Source organism: Daphnia magna, linkage group LG1 (assembly GCF_020631705.1).
Source record: "Daphnia magna isolate NIES linkage group LG1, ASM2063170v1.1, whole genome shotgun sequence".
Lineage (NCBI taxonomy): Eukaryota > Metazoa > Arthropoda > Branchiopoda > Diplostraca > Daphniidae > Daphnia > Daphnia magna.
In genome coordinates this window covers 17,604,856-17,615,579 of record NC_059182.1, presented here as the reverse complement: position 1 = coordinate 17,615,579, position 10,724 = coordinate 17,604,856, and the positions used below count along the sequence as shown (strand labels likewise).

The window sequence follows — 10,724 nt, the reverse complement described above, 5'->3', positions numbered from 1 at the left end:
CTCTCAAACTCCTGTTACACAGTCATCCCGCACATGTTGGTTCTTCATACCTCACCTGCTGTTTTCTTTATTTTTTGGCTTAGAGAATGGTCGCTTTATTATCCCGTTCGTATATATATATAAAGTCTTTATCTTTTATCGTCAGTATATGTATGCGGATGAAGAGGAACGATCATCTTCCTTTTGTTCATCTCGCAGGAGGACCCTACCATGATGGTCTTATAGGTACTAGCTTGAATGCTTGCCCATTGTACGGCCCCATACATAGGAAGAACTTCCGACAGTTGGTAAACCTGGCGAAGAACATACGATAAAGAACTCTTTGCTATTTGTTTTGTTTTATTTCTGAAACATTCTTTCATCGGATTTGTTTTGTTTTTTATTTTATTTCAGATAGTCCTTGTTATTTTCGTTCCAATTCTATCCAGTAGGTGAAAAGCCTCCGTGTAAGCTGAATACGCTTTCCTTGTTCGTCTTCTTTGTTTCGAAAAATTAAATAAATTTAAGAAATGTGAACATGCACCAGAAAACAAGTTAAAGAGACAACAAGTTTTCGGTTTGCCTTCGTCGCCTCTATAACGAGAACTATGAAAAACTTCTAGCAAACAGAAAAGAGGGGTGGTGATGTGACACGAGTTGTGAGCTTTCTCATCAGTCATGAGAAGTCTTTGACACAACAATGCAAAAATAAAAGCATATATACACCCTAGATGCAACGTATAGATATAGAAAATTCTGAATTACACAGACAATAATAGGCTCTGCTATTCACCTGTAACTTGTTCCATCGTGCCGGAGCGGAAACAAAAACAAACAAACAAAACAAAAAAAAAAGGGTTAAAAGAGAAACAGAACCGGAGGTTTCAGTTATTTAAAGTTTCATATATTCAAAAAGAGAGACGAGAGAAAAGAGACGACCTCTTCACATGCGATGAGGGCCGGTGCACGCAGACGCCAAAGGGATGAAGTCTACAAGGTATATAAGTAAAGTATAACTATAAGAAGTGACGTCGAATCCCGCCGTGTGTGGCTGTTAGGTGAGAGCTACCACTTTTGCGGTTGGACTTGACTCGCTCGCTTAACTCGCAAAGTATATACTTATACTATTTACCAGCAATACTTGCCTCTCAGCTGTCTGTGCTGTGTGTGTGTGTGTCAAACACGCCGCGTTTCTTTTTTTTTTTTTTCATTCTTCCTCCGGCCAAAACTTGGTTTTTTTTTTTCTTTTTGACTAATCCCACCAATCACGAACGAATGCTCTACTCTGCTCACTTCTTCATTCTTGAGTGTCTCGGTATTTTCATTTTTTTCTTTCTTTATTTTGTTTTTTAAATTTCAACCCTGCCCTCAGAGCATCACGTATTTGCACATGTTTCCCATCCCCGAATTATGTCTATACTTATTCTGCATATGTCGCAATCGTGATCAGACTCGGACGTTGAAAAAGAGCAAGAATTCAATCAGTTACTTTGACCGGTCAAATTCAAACGTGTCTTTTTTTAAATATGCGAATCTATACATGCATCGATTGTTTATGGACATTTTCCAGTTTCCTATCGATATATATAGTCTATACACATATTTCCTCTTTGGCGGAAAGACAGCTGCCTCCCTTTATTATTATTATCACTTTTTTTTTTCTCTCTCTCTTTCTTTTCCTTTTTTTTTTTTATTTGAATGCTTTTCTCCTCTCTTCTTTTCTCCGGCCGGCTGTTATAGGTCTAAATGAAAGGGCAGTGAACGCCGTCGATTGGGGCTCTCTTTCTCTGCGGCTGTTTGTCTGCTTTTAAAAGGTGAATGGGAGCGCATCAGGACCCCCACCAAGTCCTTGCTTTTTCTTTTTACCTTTCATCAGTTATACTATTACTGTTGTATATATATATATATATATGTACCAAAAGTCTATTGGGTGGTCATCTTTGAATAGTTGAGAACACGGTCGACCAGGCCCCCATCATTTTCGGTAGGGACCGCGCGCGAAAAACTCCCCAATCTCAACACACACACACACAAAACTCGGGGTGCAAAACACACCTACTGAAAATAGATGTATCTTTCTTTTTTTTGTGTGCAGCTCAGACAGACAGGGAGGTTGTTATAATGTGCTTGCTCGATAGGATATAATGTAGGAAGGGGGGGAAGGCTATAGGGAGAGTGAGAAGGCGATAGAAAGGCTGAAAAGGCCCACACATCAGCGTCCAGCAGCGTCCGTCCGTGTGGCAGTTCCGAAAGAGAAATGGAGGGGGGTCTCACTTGAAGAAAAAAAAAGAGAGGCGGAGGATTGAAACGAGTGCGAGAAGAAAAGAGGAGGCCTAACATTACCTGCGTTATAAATATAGATGTGAAAGAGAACCTCTTATATACGTGGTGCATCTTTTTTTTTTTTTTTCTCAGCTCATTTCCTCGTGGTTTTATTTTTATTTTATTTTTTTTTAGATATCGCTTGAGATGGTGTGGCTTTTGCCAGTGTTTCCGTTCTCTCTGTGCGCTCCGGAGCAGCTCCGGCGATCCCCCCCGATGGAAAGGTGGGAGGAGAAAGAAGGAGGGAGCAAAAAGAGCCGAGGAATGCGCGCAGTTTTTCAACTCGACAATCCATCAGTCCGCACCTGGTTTTCTTCCTCTCTCTCATTTCCCTCCTTTCTGTCTGCGTTTTCGTACCGACCGAGAAAGAAAAAACACTGGAAAGGTGAAGAACCCACGGCCGCTGATCATGCATAGGTGAACTCCTACCGAATGGACATACTGTGTGACCAGTCACAGTAGAGCAAAGTGTAGCAGAGAAGCATTGGTCTCTTTTAATATATTCCAGGCAAAACTGAAGGTGTGTAGCACCGGACTGCGCATAGGTATAGACCCCCCACACACTGGGTTGCGATGACTCTATTAGCTGCTAATCACAGAACAGAGGGGAGAATAGAAAAAAGAAAAGGGAAGAAAAAAAAAAGGAAAAATAATAAACGAACCTGAAAAGGCGGCTCAAAACACAAGGAGAGAGAGAAAAAAAAGAAGGCGCGGGCCCTCGTCAATTCCAATTCTCTTTCTCACTATCTCATCTTCATTTCCCCATTTTTGTTTTTCTACCCCTCTGTGTGTTGTCTTCTTCTTCAATAATATCTCAATTCCTCCCACCCACACTTACCACCGAGTTTAACACTTAACAATTGAAGAGTGGCCCGTATCGTACCAGCCTCTTAACCACTCGCCCAGCTAAGTTTCAGCGCACGATTGATGATGCTGACGAACCCGTAGGCCTGGACGCGGACCACTTTAATTCTCGTAGTTTTTTTTCTTTCATACGCTCCAATACTTTTGAGCAAACAAAAGGAAAGGAGGAAGAATGAAACGAATATCTAAGTCGTTTCAGTTTATTCTTGAAAAGAAGAAGCGATTTAATCTTTTCCCTTTTTTTTGTTTCACATATACACACTGGATTGTATCGATGTATAGGCTGCTGGACGTGTTGTACGTACATGTGTACGCACAAATAGTAAAAACGCACAAAAGCTGATTGCTGAATAGGCTGTCTAAAGCTTTGGTTCGATCTTGTTTGTAGATCGGCTGACAATTGTATGATGTACAGAAGGATCGGTGCATTCCGCGATTGACGGAATTAGAGCAGGTATATCTGTACAACAATAGACGAGCCTCTTTTGTTTCACATTTTGGCTTTGGAAAACTAGTTGGATCGCATGTTTGTGGAGATGAGCAACAGTGGCGTCTGGTCTTCGAGTCCATCATCCATTTAAGCCGAGGATTTATAAAGTGGGGATGCAAACAGTTCATTATTGGTCGAATCCCATATTCTATACATGAAATAGGTTGTGAGGATGATACTCTTTTCAATCCTGTAGAGCCGAAAGCTGTCGGATGGGGGGGGGTCATGTGTGGCGGAGGTGAAATACCAGCGAACTAATCAAGCGGCACACGCCCGTTATAAGGTGAGACGGAAGGAGGGTGATGAGCATATAGTCCTTTTCTTCTATTGTTCATCGACCCTCCTCCACCATTTGTTAAATGCTTGCCAATTTATTGTGTCCCTATTTTGTTTTTTTTCCCTTTCCAAGTGACCAAATTCAAGGGTTTGGCAACAGCTGGAAGTGGTTGTATCAATTTATTTTTAGGCATGCAGGAAGAAAAGACGGACAAACGCGTTCCGTTTCATACCCACGGCCGTCCCTCTTCCTTTGTTTATTATCTCCTTTCTTTGATATTTTGTATGTTGTACAGAATACTTAGTATATTTTCCTTTTACTACGACTATATGTTTTAGCGGAACCAAAAGCACACAGAGACACAAGCGAGCCGAACCAGCGGCGGAAGAAGGATGGAAAACAAAGACGCGCATTATAGAAAGGGGCTTCTCTCTCTCTCTTCATATTTCTATTCGCTTATTATTTGTTATGTGGGCAATAAACATGCGTGTAAGAGGGATTCTTACTTAGTTGACCATAAGGGACACATAACGAGCTTGTCAGGGAAATATAGTGCAATTGTTGACACGCTTCGTTCAAGCGCTGATGAAGGGAGAGTATTATACCGTTTGTATTGTAGTCAACGAACAATGAAGCAGTTTGTGATGGGGGAATTTTTGAAAAGCGAAGATAACTTAGCTGCCATCTAGCGAATCAAGCCGACACATATCAAATACATTCGCTTTATACCAAAAATCCAAAATCAAATAAACCGTTTGTTATGGCTGATGTTGCGCGCGCAGTTGACAATCAAATGGCGATATCGTTCGCGTTGACTTCGAGGATGTTATCGTATTCAAATAAATCAAATAATAATTTTTTTTCCGTTACATTTTTCTTTCAGTTCAGCTCAAACCTTTCACCAGTTGCACGAAAATCCTCGTCGCATTTAAAACCGAAAAAGAAAGTTTCCTGCCATCTGAATGCTGAAAATGAAACTAAAAGATGCGGTTCACTTCAGACGATGTAAATATACATAGATAGCAGCGTACAATAAAAAATAAAATAAAATTGATAATAACATCAACTGAACCAGAACTACCGCTGCCACACCATCGCCAAAAAATATCGCTATTATTTCTAAACGATATTCACTATAAGTATGCCAAATCCTACTTGTATTTCTGCAAGCTTCAATAAATAAGATTAAATATATTCAATTTTTTTAAATTATATTGTTGATGCCCCACCCAATCACCGAATCATTTGCAAGTGTGGATGGTCTTCTCCACTAAACATGTTTGACATTCCACTTGACAGCAGAGGACGAGTTTACATTTGCACGGCGCTGAGACGGTTAACCGGTGCACGTTGTAGCCGCGTCCGCAGCAAAGGATATCGCAATTTTCGCCGCGCAAACATTGGCGATCCACCGTTCCGGGACCGAGCGGATTGGCCACGCAGAAATCCGGTGATTTCTGCTGATAGATCATCTCCTTCCGGTCGACTCGGTCGGCCGCGTTCACCGATCCGCTGCCGCCGTTTCTCGCCAGTGCAGCGGCTGCAATCGCTTCATCCACTTGATCCGTTCCTTTTTTAGCCCGGCTCTGAGGAAGGATGCGATTGCTCTCCTGATTCTTGGACGAAGTTGAAGACTCCATCTTCAAGTGACTCGAATTTTCGCGGATCTCGACGTTAACCTGGACGGCGTTGTCGTACTTGCTCTTGATGACAGCTGCCGTTTCGCTGAAAACAGCCAATTGATTCCAGCACGTCTTTACCGAACACGAGCCACTGACACCGTGGCATTTGCACGTTCGTTTCACCAGCTGCTCCACCACCTTTATAGATGGATAGAGAGAGGTAGAAATAATTTTAAAAAAATTAATTACGATTTGCATTTGGTGCAAATCAGCGCCTATATTTTTTTGAAACTTAATGATTAACAATTTCGGGATGGTTTGTTGAGTTTTTAATAAATCTTATAGTCAGCCTGTCGTTTATCAAGATACTGATTGTAGGCTAAGCTACTATCATGGAAATGTATTATTATCGCTTTGACAAATTCTATGGATGATTCAGACTGAAATTTCTTCCAAAGGCGGGCCTGTCTGCATGGATGCGCAGAAGAATTTAATTCCAAGATTTTGGCTTCCTGATGTTTGTACCTCTTCCACATATAAATGTAAATAAAGACTACCTGAATTCCAAAACAACAAAGGTTGGGCTGAATTATTCGTTTTTTTTATTGACGTGGGATTTTTCGGAGCAACGCACAAACGGGAAGAAAAACTAGAAAAATGAGCTAAATAGAATTTAGGGAAAATGATGGGGCCTGCCTTCAATAATAAAAAGAAAAACAGGTAGGCAAATGCTATAAGAAAGTGAAAAGGTATCCCCTAAAAAATAAAAAAAACACACACAAATTGATCATTCAATAAGATAAGAATACCTTCATGCCGACAGCGTTGTTGTGGCGATTGATACGTTGGCGTTGACTTTCATTCTTCTGCTTTTTGCCGCCAGCTTTGCTCTTGTTTATGGGATGCGGACCGTTGGCGACGAAATTACCTCCACCGCCCGTTTCGGCAGACATTGACGACGACGCCTTTCTCATCCGACTGGAATGCGCTAAAGCTGTATTGGAGGTAATGGTGCGCCTCCATCTTCTCAGCACTCGTGAAACTGCCTCCATCTCGGCTTGGAGGCCATCCTTAGATTTCGACTTGAAAAGGCCAAATGACATTGTAAGAATTAAAAGAAGCCCGGAAAAAAAAAAATAAGGAATATTATAGGCTATCAGTCTAATGATCTGTGTGGGTCTTCGGTTGTTGCCGAAAGTGATAGAAAAGGAAAAGGGAAACACAAAGTAAACAGATAAGACATTTATGGCCACCAGTCGTTGGTTACGTGGGCCCTCGATTTTGAAGCTAACACAACACATCAGGCTCTAAAAAATAGTCGGAGGCAATCTGTTTGAATCGAAGAAAATGTCTCGGAATAAACAGATGTATTTTATTACGGACAAGCACAAAAAAATAATAATCAAATATGGCAAAAAGGCCCTTATTTTGACGATTCAAAGAGGAAAGAATCAAATGTGGGTCATACCACTTTTCAACTTCTATGTGTATAAGAGTCGTTTATCGCACTGTTGAACGTCACGTTTTCATTATTGGGTTTCTTACTTGATGATGGGGCAACTCACTTTATTCTTTTTGTTGAGTTTGCTGTCGGGATTGGTGTGGGGCCGTGAGTCCGATTTTCCGCCGCCACTTGGCCGCACTTTGGCCGTCGAACCAGAGTCTAGAAATTTCATTGCGAACGACCGACCGTAAGCGAGATTATCGCCGCAACCACCCCACCTCCAAGTCTGACGCGTTTCGACCTCGTTGTCAGCCTCGGCACAATGGCACTTGCGGAGTCGTCCGGCTGCACAAGCGCGTGCAACTGCGTGAGCGACACCAGCCGCCGAGAACGCGTACAATGCCGCCGTTTCCTTGTACGCTGCGTATGTATATACAAGTCAAACCAACATTTGCAAAATGCGTGAATCGACCATAGGCTTCAGTATCTTTCCTTTTTTTTTTTTATCTTGTGCGTGCAAAAGTGATGCTGTCTGACCTTTTTTTAGCGTGAGTATACGCGAGAAGCCGTTTAGTGTACAGTTCCATCGTTCGTACTCGAATTGCTGCTGACATGTGTACACGGACATGCGGATGGCTGCAATCCAGTACAATAGAAAGATCATCAGATAAATGGCTACTATGAAGCCATCTCGGCATCTATGAGATGATTATATCTTAATTAAGTACAGACCTTCTAAAAGTGTCCCCGCAAGACCATCTCCTCCTTGTACACACATTTGTTTTTGACGTGGCGTTAAGTGAAGTTGATCGCAAAGATCGGCTGATTGCTGCTGATTATTTGGCTGTTTAGCTATCACTCCGTTGGCATTATTCGCTACGTTTGGCGGTGACTGCCATTCGCTAACGTTCCGCTGACTTGGCCGGGCCGAACCAGCAACATCTTCCGGCAAACTGAGCGCTTCCACCGACAAGGGTGCCGGTGCGCTGATCCTAGAAAAGAAGAAAAGCGCGTAGAAAAGGAAGTATTTATTTGATTTTTCCTTTTTTAAATCACAGATATCGTTTAATCGTTAATAATATAATCACACAATACGAGAAGACTTCCACGAAGTCTTTGTGGACAGTAGGAATAGTAGCATTATACGATTTATTTATTTTTTGAGTCGGAAAGAAATGGGCCGATGCGGAGACTTTGGAGTGGCCAAGACGGCCATGAAACGTAAAGCTGGTAGGAAGTCTGTCGCAAGAGAGCAGTGTGTAAGGCCAATAAAATTCTCCCCCCCTGCAGCGCGATGTGAAGCCCGCACAGCCAGTAGCGTATACAACAGTAAATCTCTTTCGGTTAGCTGATGGAACTTATTTATCTAACGAATCTGTGGCAAAGAGTGTTACTTTGGGCCGCTGTGCTAGACGCTGGGCGACAGGACCAGGCCAGGCAAACAGCGAAGACCAAAACCACCAAACGGATCATAAAACTCCGTTTGGTGCTGAGGCGTCGAACTTTTATGGTTGGCCAAACATCAACACAGCCGGTATTTGGTTGCCGACTTGCGCCGTACCCTTCGTATAGCTTTCAATGACGTCTGAAGGCTGCAACAGGGACCTCCTAAGACGTTTTGACGCCCACGCCGCAATCGAGGAACATGCCCGTGATTTTCCGAGTAAAAATTTCAAAAGCGTTCAATCGCATTTATCATAGTTGCATCTTTGATTATCGGGCGTATTTTAACCGATCAAACGAGTGCAACAGTAGTTTACACAGCTGCCAGTTATTGACTATCTATCCACTACGTCGTTCACCACAAACAAATCCCCATAAATTCAAATGTAAATCCACTCAACACGAACGAATCTGTTGGACAAAAGTCTCGTAAGCAGTCGAGATTTAACGGAATGGAAATCAGCCTGTGCCTTAAGTATTTTTGGGGGAATAAAATGCGTAATCGGGGTAGAAGTAACTTACCCAAAAGACGAAGATGACGAAACAGCGAAAACCGAATGTCGGGAGAAGAGCAGAGTGAGAAGCAATGAAGCCAGCATCCGCTTGCGGTTGGAGCACTGACAGAAGTCTTTCGGACACGGGAAAAATGCGCAATAGCCGATCGTCGACAAGGAGCGACCCATTGGCATCAGCTGGAATGAAGGTCAAAATGAACTGGGTATCACGCTTCACGCCATCTGAATGTTCGCTCGTAGAAATATTCTTCGTCAAAAATACCTTTTCTTCAACGCGCTGTCAGTTCTGCAATATGATTGTGGATAGATGAAATTCTTGTCCGTCGATCGGTCTGACCTGGACTCCACTATCCGGACAGTGAGTGAGACGCGCAACATATATATATGTGTGTCTGTATGAGAATATGGAAGGGGCCGACTGCACATGTGGAAGCACGTCAAAGCTAGTCCGTACCCCTCGTTAACCACTGACCCTCTCCCGGGCTGCTTCCAGGAAGGTCTCTCTGCTCTCCACTCTCTGTATAAAAAAGCCATCCACCGCTTTCTACACCCACTAAACAAGACGGCCCACTCGTAATCTTTTTATACTCAAACCGTGAAAAAGAATGCAGCCTTGTCGCGCATGCAGCTGCAATATGTAACCTACGCCGAAAGACCCGGCCCACAGCATTAGCTACACCGATACGCTAATTTATAGCCTTTTTTTCAAGTGTCACGGTGAGAGCGATTGACTGTAGTCAAGAGCCATAGGTTCACCGAAACAAAGAATCAAAGGGATAGCACTTTTTCGTCATCGACCCAATTAGTAGAAACAACGGGTATGTTTGACAGACCAACTTTTAAAAGCTCTCCGGTTGGCCGTTTGTGTTTAGCTTATAAGCAGAGGCAAGAAGCGGGGGGCAGTCTGTTGAGCAAGAATCGAAGTGAAGTCCTCTGGTGCCACACACGTGATGAGATACAGGCCTTGTTTTACTATTAACAGGACAAGCGAAAGAACCGCGAAGGAAGCCGAGCGCGTCCAGATTATCGTTCCAGGATTGTCTCAATCAACATCTTTTTTTGTTGTTGTTGAAAAGGAAGCTGAGGTGGATCGCATTTCAATTTCTATAAGCTGTTTGTCAGTGCATAGTATACCGTAACTACGTCCTTCCTTCCCCCCTCGCGCTTCTTCGCCGAACGAATGCTTCTTGCGTTTTTACAGTCAACTAACCAAGGAAGACCAGACACGCCGAAGTTTACAAACCGCTGGATATACAACGTTTCCCCAAATAGCCTTCGTGGTTATGCAACGCACTTACAAGATAACACCATTTCGATTAGTTGTCAACATGTTCAGGACAAAAATTATTATAGCGAATTAATACTGTATTTAATGCCTCGCCTGATTAAGGAAGGCTCAAATAATTTCTTAGATATTCCGACTTCTAAATCAAATGTGGAAAGAGCGAACAATACAATATTTTTCTTAACTTGGTTACACATTTTCCTCGTTCTTTTGAAGTTAGAATAGTTCTTTTAAAAATATATTATTGCCGCAAAAAAAAAACTATAATAATTGCTGTTAGCCCATCTCCATATAGTTAATTCTTAATTTTTTGGCGCATCCTTGATTTGCCTGGATGATTCAGAACGCAGGGACCTGTTAATTGGATTATTAATGCACATGTCTAGCTTGGACCTAATGTTTTCTTTCTGAGTTCATTAGATGACATGCGCTAAAAATAGAAAATAAATAACATTCCTGACAATCCGACACCTCCAGTTCTTG

The 10,724-nt window shown here is 42.4% G+C and overlaps 1 protein-coding gene across 1 annotated transcript; it reads right to left on the bottom strand.

Moving 5' to 3' along the window:
• Window positions 1–5,068: 5,068 nt before the first annotated feature.
• Window positions 5,069–9,440, bottom strand: LOC116928003 (protein Wnt-9a). Its single transcript, XM_032935090.2, has 7 exons — window positions 9,219–9,440; window positions 8,964–9,133; window positions 7,731–7,990; window positions 7,536–7,634; window positions 7,120–7,418; window positions 6,364–6,636; window positions 5,069–5,752 (listed from the first exon to the last, which is right to left on the bottom strand). Exons 2-7 carry the CDS (start codon window positions 9,128–9,130, stop codon window positions 5,174–5,176), a joined length of 1,677 nt encoding a protein of 558 aa, XP_032790981.2. The 5' UTR covers window positions 9,131–9,133; window positions 9,219–9,440; the 3' UTR covers window positions 5,069–5,173.
• Window positions 9,441–10,724: the final 1,284 nt, after the last annotated feature.

What these genes read in the sequence shown, in the direction of transcription:
- LOC116928003 (XM_032935090.2), bottom strand. Translation starts at nt 9,130, where the DNA reads ATGCCAATGGGTCGCTCCTTGTCGACGATCGGCTATTGCGCATTTTTC. An exon ending in TGCGGGGACACTTTTAGAAG is followed by an intron (nt 7,635 to 7,730) that starts GTCTGTACTTAA and finishes ACTGGATTGCAG; the next exon opens with CCATCCGCATGTCCGTGTAC. An exon ending in TATACTCACGCTAAAAAAAG is followed by an intron (nt 7,419 to 7,535) that starts GTCAGACAGCAT and finishes ATACATACGCAG; the next exon opens with CGTACAAGGAAACGGCGGCA.